Source organism: Molossus molossus, unplaced genomic scaffold (assembly GCF_014108415.1).
Source record: "Molossus molossus isolate mMolMol1 unplaced genomic scaffold, mMolMol1.p scaffold_m16_p_21, whole genome shotgun sequence".
Lineage (NCBI taxonomy): Eukaryota > Metazoa > Chordata > Mammalia > Chiroptera > Molossidae > Molossus > Molossus molossus.
Genome location: NW_023425357.1, coordinates 7,373,698 through 7,391,495, shown reverse-complemented (window position 1 = coordinate 7,391,495; position 17,798 = coordinate 7,373,698). Strand labels below are relative to the sequence as shown.

The window sequence follows — 17,798 nt, the reverse complement described above, 5'->3', positions numbered from 1 at the left end:
CCCTGCCAGGACCCAGGGGGTCCGGTTTCCAGCCCCTGCTCCCTCAGCCGGGAGACCATCCCCAGACCTCTCCTCTTGGGGAAACCAAAAGTTAGGATCAGTATGGAGGAGAGTCAGATATTTAGACAACCAGATAAATCTTTATTGGCTCCTGGATTGTGTGGCCTTTTTCTCTGGAACCTCGGAGCTCTGAGCAGCTTCCTTGGCAGTGCTAAACCAGGCCTTTATGGAATCAATGGAGTATCCAAGATTCTTCTCAGACCAATAGCAAAGCATCCTGGGGGAGGGGGGTGCAAATACCGAACCAGATCAGATCCCAACCTCCCTATATATGATTTAATCTAGCAGTAATCCAAGCTTCATCCTCCTAGGTAAGCCCCCATCTGTTTTCTAAGCCCCAGCCCCAGTGGAAGTCCAGCTCTCGGGGTTCCATAGCTTCCAGACCCCACTCTACGCTGGAAATCCCACCCCTCACTCCAAGCCCTGCCTTGTTCAGTGGGCAGCTCACAAGATGACAATGCTGGCAATCAGCACCACAAAGCCCCAGATCAGCAGCCCGACCAAGAGGCTTCTCAGCATAGTCTCCACCGTGGGAGACTGTGTGGATGACGACGGTGAAGACTGGAGGGTTGTGGATGACATGTTGGAACCCCAAGACATCCCACTCCTGTTTGAGGAGTTTGATGACAATGTCTCCTCCATGGTTCTTTTGGGCAACACTGATAGAGGAGGAGGAGGAGGAGGAAGGAAGGAATAGTCCTGGGAAGGCACAAAGAAGGCCCCACCACAGCCAAGGCAAACCCTCTCTGCCCCAACCCACCCCAGGACCCAGGCCCTCCCGGAGATAATCACGTGCTTCCAATCGCTTATAGCCAGAACACACCCAGAGGGGAACCCTGCCACGGAGGCCAGAGGCCACACCCAGGACAGGAAGTGACACCCTCCAGGCCTTAAAACCACACCCCAGCAGAAGGCTATTCCTCCATAAGCCACACCCCTGAAGCAGACCGCCCCCGACCCCAGAACTCAGCACCTCCTACTTCTCTCATCTCAGCACTGACCTTTGACATGAAAACGGATGATCGTAGCTGGGCTGGATTTCACTGTGCCCAGCTGGCAGCGGTAGGTGCCTGCATCCTTTGGCTCCACCATGGTCTTGATCAGGGTGGGCTCTTTCCCCTTGTACAGCAAGGTCTCAGACTTGTTCCTCCAAACCTAGACCCAAGCTCAAGGGGTCACAGGGGCCTGGGGAATTCAGGGGTTGGGGGAGTACAGGGTCTCAGCGGGGGGAGATGGGAGTCCTGTGTACTGGTCAGGGTATAGGGTCCCCAGGGGATCAGTGGCAGCCAAACCTAATAGGTCATGGGTCATGGGGATTGTAGTGCAGGCCTGTGGATGCAGGGTTCACACAGGCCTGATGGACTTGGAGTTCAAGGGTACAGGAATTGGAGGGCCCCACCCTGTAAAAACTGTAATCGGTCAGGCCTTGGGAGGCTTGATGCCAGTTGAGCTCACAGTCCAGGATCATGTCTTCCATTTCATGGACCTTGACATTGCGCTCTGGGGATAGAGGGTTACAGTGGGATGCTCCTTTATGGCTCTTGGCCGTCCCCCAATTCTCTTCCACCTGGTCAGCCCCGCCTTTTCTCTTCAGCTGCCCGTAGTCTCGGCCCTCCCTACACTCAGTCATCCTCTGGCTCCGCCCCTTTTGTGCCAACCCCTCCTGTTGGGCCCAGCTCTCTCACCCCCGCAATCCATGGATTTCCGGCAAGCGTGAACCTGCTTCTGGCAGTTGCTGCACCAGATCAGGGTCTGCAACATCATACCTGGAGGGGCAGGGGCAAGGCTGTATTCGCCCACTAAGAGGCGGGGCTAAAAGGAGCGAGCAAGGCCCAGGGCAGGGCGGGGCTAGAGCGCAGCTCTGTTGCAAGCCGGGATCTAACCAGGCTCAGGAAAGAGTGCTCCCCAAGAAGGCCTTGGTGCAGAAGGAACAGTGAAGACCCAGGAACCTCTCCGACGTGGAGAATGAAGAAACACCGAGACCCAAAAGGGGGAGGAGAAAGGCTGGGTATTCACAGTGCAGGAATGAGGGAGAGAGCGTCAGCTCCTATAATCCGGACTCACCACATTTGTTGGGACAAAAAGCTGCGTCGGAAGAGAAAAAAGAGAGAGAGAGAATCAAAATTTTAAGTTAAAGGGGATGAGAGAGGGGGCAAAGGAAGAAGCAGGAGCTAGAGCTCCTGGTTTTGAGGGAGGAAGGACCTGGGTGCCAGAACCCCTGAATGTGAGGGAGGAGGGGACTGGCAGAGCTGAGGAACCAGACTTGGAGAAGCAAGGGGCTGGGGACAAGGACGCTTGGACTGTGGAAGGAGGGAGCTGGGGTCCAGGACTCCCATCGTCCCTCACCGTCTTTTTGGAACAGAGCAACATATCTGGCAAAGGTTTCCTTTTGCTGGTGCAACATCCAGAACAGCTCCTTCACGAAGAGCTCACCTGGGAAGAAGCAGGATGGAGCAGAGTGGTCCCCTCCCCCTTCCTGTGAGGTACAGGATTGTGCCTGTCTGCAGAGCCTGGCACTCCACTTTTTGGCCTCCTCGGGGAAGAACAGTGAAACTGAATTCCCACTTAACGTACTGGCTAAGGAACAGCTGGGATGAGAGCACTGTTACGGTCTCTACATCAGGGTGAAAAGGCTGCAAGGCCACACATTTGGGAACCGGCAGCTCCAAGAACTGACCCTTGGCAGTCTGGCTCCAGAGCCCAGTGTCTGACCAGGCATCACCAGCAATCACTTCCCTGAGAGACTCTGGAGCCCCTCTCCTGTCTCCTCCCTATATTACCTTTTACATCACTGTCTGTGATGCGTTTCAGATCTTTCAGCAAACTCCAGGATGCCTTTTCCAGTGTGGGCTCATCTGTGGGGAGAGACAGAACTCCAGATTCCAGTGTTACTATCCCGTTGGCGCACCTAGTCTTAGAAACTACAATACCCAGTGGGCCACTGGGCAAAAATAGGCCTGGTTAAGGGATTATCCGCCCGTTGCTTTCTGGGAGTTGTAGTCTTGTGCATAACACTGCAGGATAACAGTATTGCTAGCCCTGGGGAACCCCGAATTCTGTATCCAAACCTGCTCCATCCCAGAACCCGGAAGACTCTGCCTCCAGTCTCCCCGCCCCGCACCCAGCAATCCTAGCCCCAGACACCTCCTTTCCCAGGACTCCGGGCTCCGCATTGCCCTCACCGACGACCCCCATATAGGAATCCTCGTCCAACGGCAGATCCTTGAAATCCTGCACGGCCTGATTTACCCTTTTCATCAAGTTTTTGTGATGCTCAGTTTCCAGGTGGCCAGGAAGGTAATCCATCTCCAAGGATTTTAGCGCCTCCACGACCTTTGTATCACAAATGACACAACCCAGGGCCGGAGGCAGGCAGCTGGCCAGCGCCGCCACCAGGAGGGGAAACCGCGGCCCCATTGAGGTCAGAGCGTTCAATCCACGCTCACCCCGAGGAGGTGAGCGCTAAACGAAGAGGTGCCCTTCCCCGAGACTAAAGAACCCCCAATTTGCAGGGCGCACACTTCTCGTTAGGAAACCGAGGAGTCCCGATGCCCCCTAAACAGCCGCTGCCCGATCTTGACTCCAGTCCTGTGCCCTCAAACACTAGGGTTCGCTGAAGAGCCGAGTCCAGGTTCTGAGGGCTTTAAGAGAGGAGGGCCGGGCCACGTTCTTCCACTCTAATATTTTCCCACCACTAAAATTAAGGGTTTTGTTAGGGACGTGGGTGAAGTTGGTTGAATGGTAGAGAGAGCAATTGATTGGGGTTACGGTTCGTCCCTATCTACAAGGTCCTCCCACAGCCTCCGTCTTCTAGCTCCCTACATGGAGCCCCGAATTCTCAAGAGATATTCCCTGGGGGCTTCCTTGGCCCCGCCCAGAAGCCCAACTCTGAGTCTGATTGGACCGCAACAAAGGGAGTCCCCGCCTATCGCGCCTTGATGTCACAGAGGCGGCCGCCCTTTTAGACCCGAACTTTCCCAGCATCTATCGAAGAAGTACCCTATGTGCTCCGGCTTTCCAGAGACGAGGAAAGACATCTGGCCTTCAGCTTCCTCCCCAACCTGGGCCCCAGACCCAAACTTCCAACTAGATGCCCACGACCAAAGTCGAGTTACGAGGACGCGAGAAGTGGCCCTTCCCAGCCCTGGGACTACGACTCCCAGAAGGCCCCGGGTCTCAGACTACCGCGGCCAACCCCGTAGCATTATGGGAAATGTAGTTCAAAAATTGTACTCTGTGCAATTGCACGGTCTCCTCCACCTTCTCTACCAGCTTCTGGGGCTGAATGCCAAAGTCCTAGAGGAAAGTGAGGTATGGGGGCCGATACTGAGAGGGGAGAAAGGAATTGGGGCTCAGAGACCACAAGTCTGGCAACAAGAGGCTGCCAGATCTGAGCAGGGAGAATATCCCAAGACATGAGCCATGAGAGTCCCTGAAATTCCGCACTTTTCCTACACACACATGCACACGCACGCGCACGCACACACACAAGACTCCACAAAATCTGCAGAGACGGGTTGGTGATGTGGAGTTTTAATTCATACCTCCCCCTCCCACCTGTGGCAGCTGAGTAGGAAATAGTCCCCCAAAACTCCCTGAGGAGACTAGAAAAGGGGCTTAGATTCGTAGACAATTCTGTAATAAAAGTAGCTATCTACCTTCACCCCCTTCAAAAAGCATCAAGGGGCTCCTGAAATCTGAGTCAAGAATCCCACCCTTCTTGACCAGATCCTGGTCAAGAGTACTCCTGCTTGGGGATGAGACCAGTCCGGGACTGCATGCCCTAGGATCTTTCCATCCCTCGCTTGCGCAAAGCCAGATTTAGTGTTTCTGTGAATTTGGGGCCAGCCAGACAATAGGGCACATTTCCTCCAGCTGACTTCCGGAAAATCCAACCCACCTCCAGCAGCCCAGCTGCAGAGGAGGAAATGTCTTTAATTGGGAGAGGCAACCCAAACTCAGAGCCAACGTAGGCAGTGCGGATCTTTGGCAGTTTTTGAGCTTAAAAAAAAAAGTCTCCGTAGCCCTGGCCGGTTTGGCTCAGCAGTTGGAGCATTGGCCCACGGACCAGAGAGCCCCAGGTTTGGTTCCCGCTAAGGGCATGTACTTCAATTGCAGTTTGTCCCCGGCACGGTTGGGGTTGTGTGGGTGGCAGCTAGTCAATATGTCTCTCTCACATCGATGTTTCTCTCTCTCCTCCTCCTCCCTCTCTCCCTCCCACTTTAACTGAAGATAAATGCAAAAAAAAAAAAAAGTCCTTGTATAAGGATAAGAAAAAAAAAGTCTCCCTGTGTTACTGGAAAGCCTTATAGCCAGAAGCCACAGCAGGTCAGTAGCTCTTCCTCTCCTCCATCTCCCACATTTTAGCCTATCTGCTGGGAAAAGGTCCTTGTGGTTTTCTTTAGGAGATGAGAGGTTGAATTGAGTTTCTATCTTCTTACAAACTGCCCCGGCTACACAGTTTATCTTCCATCGGTCTTTCTGGCAGTGGTGAGGTGCTGGGCTTCTGGTTGTACCTTTATTCGGCTCTTCAAAATCATCCGGAGCCCTGGCTGGTTTGGCTCAGCGGTTAGAGCGTCGGCCTCCGGTCCAGAGAGACCGGGGTTCGGTTCCTGCTAAGAGTACGTACCTCAGTTGCAGTTTGTCCCTGGCCCTGGTTGGGTCGTGCAGGTTGCAGCCACTCGATGTGTCCCTTTCACATCAATGTTTCTGTCTCTCTCTCTCTCTCCCTCCCACTCTATATATATATAAAAAAAAAATTATCCGGAATTCCAGGACCTCGCGCCTCTGGAAGGACCCTGCAGGGTTCTCACAGGCGTCGGAGGACAAGCCCCCATCTTGAACCACTCCAGAAACACAGGAGGGGTGTTGGCGAGTGCTTGTTCTAGAACAACCATGAATTTCTAAAGTTCTGAGGACTCAGAAGGCAAACATCCCTTCTAGAACAGACCTAGTTAACACTAGAGGGGGCAGTTCCTGATTCCCAGCCAAGGAAGGGGGGCAGCCATCTAAAAGTAACCTGGATGCCCTGGCCGGTTTGGCTCAGCGGTTAGAGCGTTGGCCTGCGGTCCTGAGAGACCCGGGTTCGGTTCCCGCTAAGGGCACGTACCTCGGTTGCAGTTTGTCCCCGGCCCTGGTCGGTTGTGCGGGTGGCAGCCACTCGATGTGTCCCTTTCGCATCGATGTTTCTCTCTCTCTCTCTCTTCCTCTCTCTCCCCCCCACTCTATCTGAACAAAAAATGGAAAAATGTCCTCGGGTGAGGAAAAAATAAATAAATAAATAAAAAGTCCCCTGGATATGGGCTGGGAACTACAGGTGGGCGCTGTGCCTTGTAGAACTGTCATGAGCTCCCCTAGAGGGTTCTAGAGTGTTCAGGCAATTTCTGGAAGCTTCTCTTTCTCTGAAAGCCTAGCCAACTAGAATCGCTCTAGAAATGGGTGCCCAGGTGCTGCGGGGCCACCACAGAACTTCTCCAGAAGCTGCTAGGCCTCTGGAGACGCGTGCTTCTGGCCCGAGATCCCTCGAGCTGTTCCAGGAAGACTCCTCGGCAAGTTCTGGAGCCGAGACAGGTCTGCGTCAATGCCCACCCACTCGGGCAGGAAGGCGGCCTGGGGCTTGAAGATCTCGAGGAAGCTGGAGGTAGGCAGGGGGAAGTTGGCCAGGTAGACAGCGTCTCCACCAGCCAGGTAGGCGGCCCAGAAGCCGAAGGTGCCAATGGTCACGATGGTGTGGTTACACTGTGTGAGCAATGCGAAGTCCTTCCCCGGTGAGGCCTCCATGCCATTGCTGGTGACCACAAAGATGGGGGCCTGGTGCCGGGCCCGGAACCAGTCCATGGCCTGCTGGAGGTAGGCGCGATGGCCCACCACACCCTTCCAGCGTCGGGGCATGACCTCCAGATAGTCGCCATGGCGCACATGGACGCCCAGGGGTGCTCGGGAGACCCCCAGTGCCCCGCAGCCGGAGCTGTCTCAGGAAACCTTGGGCCTTTTCCCGAAGGTGGTCGTGCAAGGTGGACTCGCTGCGGAGCTGTTCCCGGAGGTGGTGGAAGAAGGTCCAGGAGCAAGGGAAGCCAGTGAGCTTCAGCGAAGGATCCTTCACGTGGGCGTACTCCTCCGACATCCAGTCATGCAGCTGCAAGTTCCGCCAAGGCGTGTGGCTGTCCACCTCTGGCACCGGCGCTGGCAGGCTGATGCGGAACACGGGGGCCAGGGCAGCATGCACGGCGGGCACTGAGCTGGGCCCGGGCCGGCAGAGTGGCATACCGCCCCATCCGATTACCAAAGCGGCCAGCTGGGGAGATAGTCCAGGTTCCTGAGAGGGAGGTGGGGTGCTTGAGACAGGAAGAGGAGGTGTTGAGAGTCATCGGAGTGCCTGACAGGCAGCAGGTGGCCACAGGGGCTGCCACCGAGTGTCGCTCTGCAAACAGGAAAGACACGAGTGTCGCTCTGCAAACAGGAAAGACACGTCCAGGCCGTTGTGGAAGACGCCTTGGGAGACGTGGAGGAAGGAGATTCCCACGAGAGCACAGACCAGCAGGAAAGTCAGACAGAGATGATGCCGGCTGAGGGTCCATGTGGCTGCAGGGGAGGACAGGTGAATTAGCAGAAGCTCAGAGCCTGAGGGAGCGTCAGGGAGGAGAGGCCGACGGAGTGAGGGGGCTGAGTGAGGACTCGGGTGTGAGGGAAGAAAAACTGGAGGTTTGGAATTTGGGGGGATGGGGATGCTAGATGGTGAAAATCGGTGGATTCCAAGATCGCAATCGTCCAGGATCCGACACCTTGTCCCCCCACCTTGCAATCTCTCTTCCCCACCTGCAAGGCCCCCAGAAGTTGGACGGGGTTCCACCAACTCCTTTCTCGGGCGTACCTGTGCGTGAGGGGCGGAGGTGACGGGAAGCGACAGGCCACATAGAATGTGCCCGGGACTAAGGGATCTTAATACCCAGAGGAGCAGGAGCTGAGGGTTGGGGGTGGCGGAGACTCCTCCGGTCATAGGGGGTTGGAGGTTGAGATTGTGACTCCTGAGTTTGGGGTACCCTCACTTTCCACTAACCTGAGCTCCTGGCAGGTGGCAGATACACTGCGGGCATGGCGTGGCCCGAGCGCGCCGTCCCCAAGAGCAGGCTACGCGCAGCCACCTGGGAACCGCAGCCTCCGGATTCCCAGGCCCCACCGCCTTTCCCGCCACCCTCCTCCCCTAAGTGGCTGCAGAGGCTCTGGGAGGAATGAGCGTGGGCGCCGCGTGCTAGTTCCGAACCCCTGCCTCGCCTTAGCCAGGTAGGTAGCTGCGAGGGGGATCCCCACCCTTCCCCGAGCTCCTCCGCCCTTCCCTCAGGGGACCAGCCATCCCCGCCCCGTCCTCCCCAGCACTGGCCTGCAAGAGGGCTCCATCCCGGGCAGCCTACCTGGCCACCCAGGAGCCGCGTCTTTGGTGGACTTGCAGATCTAGCGCCCAGATGCAACGCTGGACCCAGACGATCCGACCCGTCAACTTCTCCCTCTTCCCCTCGGGTGCCTGGGCTTACCATCTGTCCCGAGTGTCGCCCAGCCCCACCTCACCCCAGCCCTTGGGGTGGGGCCCCACACCGGTCCAGCAAGGACAGGAAGTCTCCTCCCCAGACCTCATGCCCCTGGTGGGGATGGAGAACATGTTTGCCAGGCTGCTCCAGGAGCCAATGGGAAGCCGGCTCTCAGGGCCCCCCGCAGGTGTCCCCGCACCCGCCAGGGACCGCTGATCCCCCCATCGCTGCAGAGAGCCTTGGCCCCCAGCCTCTCCCCTGGGAAGATGCTAGGGCCTGGCGCCTCACTAGACGGGCACATCCCAGAGGAGCCCCCCTGAAGACTGAGGACTGGACCGGAAACCCAGCGTGGGGAAGTTCCTACAGAGCCCAGGGCCCAGGGCGGGAATAAAGGCCTCGGCTCTCGGCACCTCAACAGGAGTTGCCATTGCTGAAGGCGCCCCCCATCCCCCCGCCCCCCTCCCGCAGCCCTGGCAGTTCGAACCAAGAGCTCGGGAATTTGACTCCACTCTCCAAACAGTTGACTATAATCCCTCCGGACCCAGGACCCGGACTAGCCGTCCTCAGACTGAGAAAGTCCACGCCTTCAGCACCTTCCTCCTTCTGAACGGGGTGTGCAATCTCTTCACCCTTAGGTTCCAAGAAATTGCTCATCGCTTATTCCTTTGGGGCTCTTTTATTATTATTATTATTATTCCTCACCCGAGGATGTTTTTTTCTATTTATCTTCTGATAGAGTGTGAGGGAGGGGGAGAGAGAGAGAGGGAGAGAAACATCGATGTGAGAGTGACACATCCACTGGCTGTCCCCTGCATGACCCCTACCAGGGAAGGGGACAAACCACAACCGAGGTACGTGCCCTTGACGGGAATTGAACCCACAACCCATTGATCTGAGGGCTGACGCTCTAACCCCTGAGCCAAACCGGCCAGGGCTGAAGTTCTTGGGTCTATCTTCTTTCTCCAGAGCCTGGCTCACCTGCCAACTCTGGGTTAGAGACTCCCCCCCCCACACACACACACACACCAAGGCTGTTGTGGGAGCACCTTGTCTGGACCTGCGGTAGCTTCTCTCCTGAAAGAAAACCAGGATTGAGTCCGGGAGGAGGAGGAGGCCTGGGTGTCTGGTCCTTCATCTTCTGGGCAGCAGCTGGTGGAGCTGAGGTTGGAGGCTGGCTCCCAGCCAGGTAAGAAGCTGCCGCACCAGGACAACAGGGTTGGGGAGGACATTTTGGTCAGGTGGCACATGCTGATGTCCTGATGACTGAGGAACCTTTGTCTGACTCCCAGAAACCTAGGTGTTCAGGTGGGATGCAGAGACTCTAGTTCTGGGACACAATCCACAGCAGTCATTGAGGGGGAGAGGCAGTCTGCAGGCCCCCAGCCCCTCCTCCCTCAGACCCAGGGGTCCAGTCCCAGCCCCTCCTCCCTCAGACCCAGGAGTCCAGGCCCCCAGCCCCTCCTCCCTCAGACCCAGGGTCCAGGCCCCCAGCCTCTCCTCCCTCAGACCCAGGAGTCCAGGCCCCCAGCCCCTCCTCCCTCAGACCCAGGGTCCAGGCCCCCAGCCTCTCCTCCCTCAGACCCAGGAGTCCAGGCCCCCAGCCCCTCCTCCCTCAGACCCAGGAGTCCAGGCCCCCAGCCCCTCCTCCCTCAGACCCAGGAGTCCAGGCCCCCAGCCCCTCCTCCCTCAGACCCAGGGTCCAGGCCCCCAGCCTCTCCTCCCTCAGACCCAGGAGTCCAGGCCCCCAGCCCCTCCTCGCTCAGACCCAGGAGTCCAGGCCCCCAGCCCCTCCTCCCTCAGACCCAGGGTCCAGGCCCCCAGCCTCTCCTCCCTCAGACCCAGGAGTCCAGGCCCCCAGCCCCTCCTCGCTCAGACCCAGGGTCCAGGCCCCCAGCCCCTCCTCCCTCAGACCCAGGGTCCAGGCCCCCAGCCCTCCTCCCTCAGACCCAGGGTCCAGGCCCCCAGCCCCTCCTCCCTCAGACCCAGGGGTCCAGGTCCCCAGCCCTCCTCCCTCAGACCCAGGAGTCCAGACCCCAGCCCCTCCTCCCTCAGACCCAGGGGTCCAGACCCCAGCCCCTCCTCCCTCAGACCCAGGGGTCCAGGTCCCCAGCCCTCCTCCCTCAGACCCAGGAGTCCAGACCCCAGCCCCTCCTCCCTCAGACCCAGGGGTCCAGGTCCCCAGCCCTCCTCCCTCAGACCCAGGAGTCCAGACCCCAGCCCCTCCTCCCTCAGACCAGGAGTCCAGTCCCAGCCCCTCTTCCCTCAAACCCGGGGGACCGGTCCCAGCCCCTCCTCCCTCAGACCCAGGAGTCCAGACCCCAGCCCCTCCTCCCTCAGACCCAGGGGTCCAGACCCCAGCCCCTCCTCCCTCAGACCCAGGGGTCCAGGCCCCCAGCCCCTCCTCCCTCAGACCAGGAGTCCAGTCCCAGCCCCTCTTCCCTCAAACCCGGGGGACCGGTCCCAGCCCCTCCTCCCTCAGACCCAGGAGTCCGGGCTCCCAGCTGGCAGGACCCCCTGATTGCAATTGCATCACCTGTTCGGGCTGACCTGGCCACGGTGGAATCCGTGCTCCTGCCAAGTGGGTCAAATATCACAGGTCAGGTGTAGGGAAGGTGATTGGGCGGGTCTGTTTGGATATAAATCCTGGAGCTTCTGCATTTATCCCAAGAGACTTGCTTGTCTCCATCCGGACATCCACGTGCAGAGGACCTGAGCATTCGGACGACCTGAGCAGCAACCCAGGAAGCTGCTCTCCCAGGATCCGCAACAGAATCCAGACCCTTCAGCAACTCAGACTGCGGGCTCCTGACCTCGCCTGAGGACGTGAGCTATTGATGGGCTGCTACAGGGCTTGGTTCCACTACCCAGCACTGTGGGTCCCCGTGCTGGCGGGCCTGCTGGGAGCCTGCCAGGCATACCCCGTCCCAGACTCCAGCCCCCTCCTCCAATTTGGGGACCAAGTGCGCCAGCGGTACCTCTACACGGACGATGCACAGAAAACAGAGGCCCACCTGGAGATCAGGGAAGATGGCACGGTGGTCGGGTCTCCCCACCAGAGTCCTGAAGGTGAGTGTGGGGCAGGGTCTGCACCTGAGGGGGAGGAGGCCGGGAAAAGGGCCTGAGTCTCTGATCACTTCCTTCCCTCAGGTCTCTTGGAGATGAAGGCCCTTAAGCCGGGCGTAATTCAAATCTTGGGAGTCAAGTCATCCAGGTTCCTGTGCCAGCGGCCAGACGGGACACTGTACGGATCGGTGAGTTTCCAGCATCCCCTCCTGCGCCTCTGCCCTTCCTCCTGTCATCTCACCATTTGGGGCACCAGCTCTGGCACCCGTGGCCGGGCGAGGCTTGGTTCTCTGCTCCCTGCGTGGCCCGACCTCGCCGAAACCCATAACGATGGGGCTGTTGTTAGCAATGTTTGCAAAAGGGGAAACTGAGGCTCAGGAAGTGACACCACCGGCCCCAAGTCACCAGGCTTATGAATGGCAGAGGGGCCTGAGAGACTGAGTCTTGTCTCTCGACCTGTGCTGACCTCACAGGCTTCTACGTGTCTGGCTCATGCTGGGCACGGGTCACTCAGGGAGCCCATGACCTGTGCGGTGACCATGACCTTAGGTGGTAGCGAGAGTCCCCTGCTTGGTCTTGGAAAGCCTTGACTGTTTCCTGGGCTGGGGACAGGAGGTGGGCCTCGCAGGACTGCCCAGGGGGTCCTAGAGGTCGGGGTGGGAGGCCTGGACCCCTGAGTTCTGCAGCAGGGGTGTGGCAGGGTCTCTGATCTCTGTATTGTCCCCTCAGCTCTACTTCGACCCCGAGGCCTGCAGCTTTCGGGAACGGCTTCTCGAGGACGGGTACAACATTTACCAGTCTGAGGCCAGAGGCCTCCCGCTCCGCCTGCCCCCCCACAGCTCGCCATCCTGGGGCCTGCGCTACGGGGGACCTGCCCGCTTCCTGCCGCTGCCAGGCCTGCCCCCAGCACCCCCAGAGCCGCCAGGGGTCCTGTCCCCTGGACCTCCTGACGTGGACTCCCCAGACCCCCTGAACATGGTGTTGCAATCACGGGGCGAAAGCCCCAGCTACATTTCCTGAAGCCACAGGCTGTTCATTCTTAGGTCTCCTCTTTATTTATTGGATTATTTATCTTATTTATATTTTTATGTTTCTTACTTGGAGTAATAAAGAGTCTGAAAGCAGCATCAGAGCTGGCGTGTATGAGTGTTTTTGAAAAAGGAAATGGTATCTGTTTATCCCTCTCCTGTTGATTCCCAAAGCCCCCTGTCTCCCTTGCTAGAAAGGTGTGAGAAAGTCCCTGGGCCTGTTTTCCGTGCCCATGAAGTGTCCCCGGGAACTCTGAACTGTCCCTGCCCTTTGACAGGACAGAACTTGCTCCCACCCACTCTACCCCAACCCCTGTTAGTGTTGTGGAACTATTTCTCAAAGGTACCGCAATAACAAAGGATTATTTTTCACGACACTGCAGGCCCACAGCCTCATGGGAGATGTAGTTTTCTGGGTTCATTTAGCACTAGAAAAAGGAAGACATCTTGGTCCTCAGCGCTAAGACAAGGACTCTGGGATCATGGGGATGTTAGTGGTACTAGGATGGCACTCTTGGGTCCTGAGGGATCAGAGGGCTGGACATGTGAGTCCCGGGAGAACAGGAACCTGGACGTCCTAGTCTGAAGGATGAAGGGCTGGGGACCCAGACATTTGGTCTGAAGGTGGGGGCACTGGAGATTGGGAGTCCTGGGTCTCAGGACGAAAATTAAAGATCTGAACACTTCTCTCCAGGTGCTCATGGACGTTGGGATGGTATAACCGTCAAGGACATACTTTCACAAGAGGGGAGCTTTGTCTGAACCCTAAAAAGAAGTGATCATTATGTAATTGGGTAGAGGTACAATGATTGCTACCATGGCAATCATATTACAATATGTAAATATATCAAATTAACCCGGCATACACCTTAACTTTATGCAATGTTATATGTCAAATATATTTTAATAATAGACTTTGGTTTTTCTAAGTATGGAGTTTTGTCCTTACAAAACAGAGACTCTATTGCCCGGGCTGGAATGGCTCAGTTGGTTGGGCGTTGTCCTATGCACCAAAAGGTTGCTGGTTTGATTCCAGATCAGGGATTCAGTCCCTGGCAGGGGGTGTGCAGGAGGCAGCTGATCACTGTTTCTCTCCCTCTCCTGTCCTCTCTCTCTCAAAGGCAATCTTTAAAAAAGAGAAAGAGATTATACTGAGCAATTCTGAGATCTCTGAGGACGCAGACCATCTTCCCACGGCCTCCGACATGCACCTACTAATTGGAACCTGTGAAGTCACACACACACACACACACACACACACACACACACATCACATGACTGCTGCTGTTGTTCTCAGATGCTCTCACCAAGCCTTCAGCTGTGAGACAACCTCTCCTTTAGGGCTGAGGACTGGTGGGGAATTCCAGCCTCCACAGCGCTTCCTCCAGTTTCCCTTCCCCCTATACTGGTACTGGTTTGGCCCCATCCACTTATATTTGGAGGTTCATGGGGGGCCCCATGGTCAGCTGGCTTTATGGAAGATGTCCTTTGCAAATTTTCACTCTCCTGCTTGTTCTACATGGGTTTTTCAGGGGTGGGATTTAGGAAGATTAAGAAACTATGCAGCCCTGGCCGGTTTGGCTCAGCGGTTAGAGCGTCGGCCTGCGGTCCAGAAAGACCCGGGTTCGGTTCCCGCTAAGGGCATGTACCTCGGTTACAGTTTGTCCCCGGCCCTGGTTGGTCGTGCAGGTGGCAACCACTCGTTGTGTGCCTTTCACATTGATGTTTCTCTCTCTCTCTGTTCCTCTCTCTCCCTCCCACTCTATCTGAACAAAAAATGGAAAAATGTCCTTGGGTGAGAATGATAAAAGAAAGAAAAAAAAAGAAAAGAAACTATGCTTCCAAACCTGAATCTAATAGCGAGCAAATGTCCAAAAAATTCTAATCGAGGGACTTGCTGCCAAACGACTGGCCTTGACTCTTGGAAAATGTCAAGGTCAACAAAGAAAAAGACAGAGGGACTGTTCCCATGAGCAGAGACCAGAGAGCGAGCCCTATGAAATGCAGTTCGTGGAGGGACCCTTTCCCACCCTGGACCTTCATAAGACACTCAATGACGTTTGAGTGAGTTCTGTACATTAGATCATGGTAATCTATCCATGTGAAATCTTCTGATTTTGATCACCGTATTGTGATTATAAAAAAGAATGTCCTTGCCCCAGCTGGTGTGGCTTAGTGGTTAGGGCATTGGCCCATGCACTGGAGGGTCACAGGTTTGATTCTGAGTCAAGGACATGAACCTGGGTTGCAGATTTGAACCCCAGGCTTGGTCAGAGTCATGCAGGAGGCAACCGATCGATGTGTCTCTCTCACATCGATGTTTCTCTATCTCTTTCCCTCCCTCCCTCCTTTCCACTCTATCTGAAAATCAATGCAAAACATCCTCGGGTGAAGATTAAAACAAAAAACAAAAAACGTAAGAAGAATGACCTTGTCCTTAGCAAATACCCACTGAAGTATTTAAGGACAAAGGGACATGGTATCGCCAATGTTTTCTCAAATGTTTCTGGAAATGTAAATACCTAATATATAAAGATAAAGAGTGAGCAATTGAGCAAATGTGGGGGCAGGAACAGCAAGAATTGGGGAACCTGGGTAAAGAATATACGGGGTTCTCTGTACAAGGTTTGAAACTTTCCTGCAAGTTCAAAACCAAATCAAGTTTGAGTTACTCCTGCCATCAAAAATTTTTAAAAAAATCCAGCCTGCTGGTGTGGCCCAGTAGTTGAGCATTGTCCCATACTCCAAGAGGTCTCCAGTTCAATTCCTGGTCAGGGCACATGCCCAGGTTGTGGGCCAAATCCCCAGTGGGGGGCATGCAGGGGGCAGCCAGTTGATGATGTTCTCTCTCATTGATGTTTCTCTCTCTCCTTCTCCCTTCCTCTCTTTCTCTAAAATCAATAAAGAAAAAATTTATTTTTAAGGTTCGGGGATGGATGGCCATTGCACAACAATGTGAATGTCCTTAATGCTACTGAGCTGTCCACTTAAAAATGGTGGAAATGGTACATGTTATGTGTATCTCATCACAATAAAAATAAATCCACCAAACTGCACTAAGAAAACTCTAGGGGGGTGTCCTGTTTCTGTTTGGGCTGTGGATGAGGGTGGAAATGATTCTCTATTGAGAACTGGGTAACCACCCGATGGACCAGTCTCACGTGGAATGGGGATGAAGTCACGTGGGTGGCGGAGGCTTGTCCACGCTGGGGCTCTGCTGGCATCGAGGTTGGACTAGTGCTAGACCCAGGGCTTCCGGCCAAAGCAAAGGTCTCTCTGGAGAGATGCCACTCAACCCAGATATCACAGAGGAAGTCTTGAATGAGTTCATAATCCAAAGTCACAAAATTTATGAGGGAACTGGGCACGTGGCATATGCCAGCAGAAACACTGAACCAGACGAGCCCCGCCTCCCAATAACTGTGGTGTAGACTGTCAGAGGGAAATGACCATTCAAGATCTTCTTTTTTTATTTTTTATCCTCACCCGAGGACATTTTTCCATTTTTTGTTCAGATAGAGTGGGAGGGAGAGAGAGATAGAAACATTGACATGAAAGGGACACGTCGAGTGGCTGCCACCCGCATGACCAACCAGGGCCGGGGACAAACTGCAACCGAGGTATGTGCCCTCAGCGGGAACCGAACCCGGGTCTCTCCGGACCGCAGGCCGACGCTCTAACCACTGAGCCAAACCGGCCAGGGCAAGATCTTCTTTTTAAAATTATGATCAAATACACACAACATAAAATGTACCATTTTAGTCCTGGTCGATGTGGCTCAGTTGGTTGGAGCATCACCCAGTGCACCAAAAGGTCTCAGGTTCAATTCCCGGTCAGGGCACATACTCAGGTTTTGGGTTCGATCCTCGGTTGAGGTGTATACTGGAGGCAACTGATCAGTGTTTCTCTCTCTCCCTTCCCCTCTCTTTAAAATCAATAAAAACACATTCTTGGGTGAGGATTTTTTTTTTTAAGTACCATGGTAACCATGTTTAAGTGTATAGCTCGTAGTATTGAGTATATTCACATTGTTGTGCAACCAATGCCCAGAACATTTCATCTTGCAAAACTGAACCTCTGTACCCATCAAACAATAACTCCCCATTCTCCTCTCCCCCAGCCCCTGGCCACCACAATCTACTTCTTGCTTCCATGAGTTTTACTACTTTAGATACCTCATATAAGTGGACCACATATACATATGTGGACATTCTAACAGTGTTCCATTTCTCCACATCCTCACCAACACTGGTTATTTGTTTTGTTTTTGTTCTTGATTATAGCCATCCTGACGGGTGTGAGGTGACATCTCATGGTGGGTTTCATTTGCATTTCCCTGATGATTCATGATACTGAGCATCCTTTCCTGCATATGTCTTACATATGTATATGTATATGTATATGTATATGTATATGTATATGTATATGTATATGTATATGTATATGTATATGTATACGTATCTGCTTTGGAGAAATGCCTACTCAAGTCCTTTACCTGTTTTTTTAAATCAGGTTGTTTGATTTTTGTTCTGGTTGAGTTGTAAAAGTTCTTTATGTATTCTGGCCATTAACCCAGTGTCTGAAATACGATTTGCAATTACTTTCTCCCACTCCATGGGTTGGCTGTTATCATGCCCTTTGATTTCCCATTTCGCTGTAGCCTAACTGATCTATTTTCCCTTTTGCTGCCCATGCTTTTGACATCATATCCATTAAATCATTGCCAAGTCCAGCGGCGTGAAGTTTTTTCCCTAACAGAAGCTTTATTCTAAGAGCTTTATTGTTTTAGGTCTTACATTTAGGTCTCTGGTTGAATTTGAGTTCCTTTCCCCATAACATGTAAAGTAAGGGTCCCCTTCATCCTTTTGCACGTGGGTATCCAGTTTCCCCAGCACCATGTGCTGAAAGATCATGTGAAATCTCTTTCCGTCAGAAGAGCTTTTGTGTACGGAAACAACTATTCACAGCTATTTGTTCTTTTGATAATGATTAATTAATTTTTAAGCTGTCAGTTTTTCTCTAAACATTCACTGACTTCTTCTACAGCTAAAAATAGCAGGCCATGAATTTCACAATTTTAGATTTCCCCAAACATTGAACATTGGCTGCAAATTGAATCAATGAA

The 17,798-nt window shown here is 54.4% G+C and overlaps 3 protein-coding genes across 3 annotated transcripts; 1 reads left to right on the top strand and 2 right to left on the bottom strand.

Moving 5' to 3' along the window:
* Positions 1-141: 141 nt before the first annotated feature.
* On the bottom strand, positions 142-3,477 carry IZUMO1 (izumo sperm-egg fusion 1). The gene is made up of 9 exons (XM_036275822.1): positions 3,243-3,477; positions 2,841-2,915; positions 2,407-2,493; positions 2,125-2,145; positions 1,746-1,826; positions 1,460-1,560; positions 1,062-1,215; positions 509-719; positions 142-277 (listed from the first exon to the last, which is right to left on the bottom strand). Exons 1-9 carry the CDS (start codon positions 3,475-3,477, stop codon positions 142-144), a joined length of 1,101 nt encoding a protein of 366 aa, XP_036131715.1.
* A 3,066-nt stretch (positions 3,478-6,543) lies between these two features.
* Positions 6,544-9,236, bottom strand: FUT1 (fucosyltransferase 1 (H blood group)). The gene is given in 5 exon segments (XM_036275006.1): positions 6,544-6,991; positions 6,993-7,295; positions 7,297-7,462; positions 7,498-7,641; positions 9,176-9,236. Coding segments are annotated over 5 exon segments (1,122 nt in total).
* Positions 9,237-11,416: 2,180 nt separating this feature from the next.
* On the top strand, positions 11,417-12,665 carry FGF21 (fibroblast growth factor 21). Its single transcript, XM_036276086.1, has 3 exons — positions 11,417-11,648; positions 11,730-11,833; positions 12,375-12,665. Exons 1-3 carry the CDS (start codon positions 11,417-11,419, stop codon positions 12,663-12,665), a joined length of 627 nt encoding a protein of 208 aa, XP_036131979.1.
* The last annotated feature ends 5,133 nt before the right edge of the window (positions 12,666-17,798 follow it).

Excerpts from the sequence above, each read along its gene's own strand:
- IZUMO1 (XM_036275822.1), bottom strand. The coding sequence starts at position 3,477 with ATGGGGCCGCGGTTTCCCCTCCTGGTGGCGGCGCTGGCCAGCTGCCTG. Across the intron at positions 1,216-1,459 it reads CCGATTACAGTTTTTACAGG|GTTTGGAGGAACAAGTCTGA; the intron begins GTGGGGCCCTCC and ends GCTTGGGTCTAG. Across the intron at positions 278-508 it reads ATTGCCAGCATTGTCATCTT|GATGCTTTGCTATTGGTCTG; the intron begins GTGAGCTGCCCA and ends CCCCTCCCCCAG.
- FGF21 (XM_036276086.1), top strand. The coding sequence starts at position 11,417 with ATGGGCTGCTACAGGGCTTGGTTCCACTACCCAGCACTGTGGGTCCCC. Across the intron at positions 11,649-11,729 it reads TCCCCACCAGAGTCCTGAAG|GTCTCTTGGAGATGAAGGCC; the intron begins GTGAGTGTGGGG and ends TCCTTCCCTCAG. Across the intron at positions 11,834-12,374 it reads ACGGGACACTGTACGGATCG|CTCTACTTCGACCCCGAGGC; the intron begins GTGAGTTTCCAG and ends TTGTCCCCTCAG.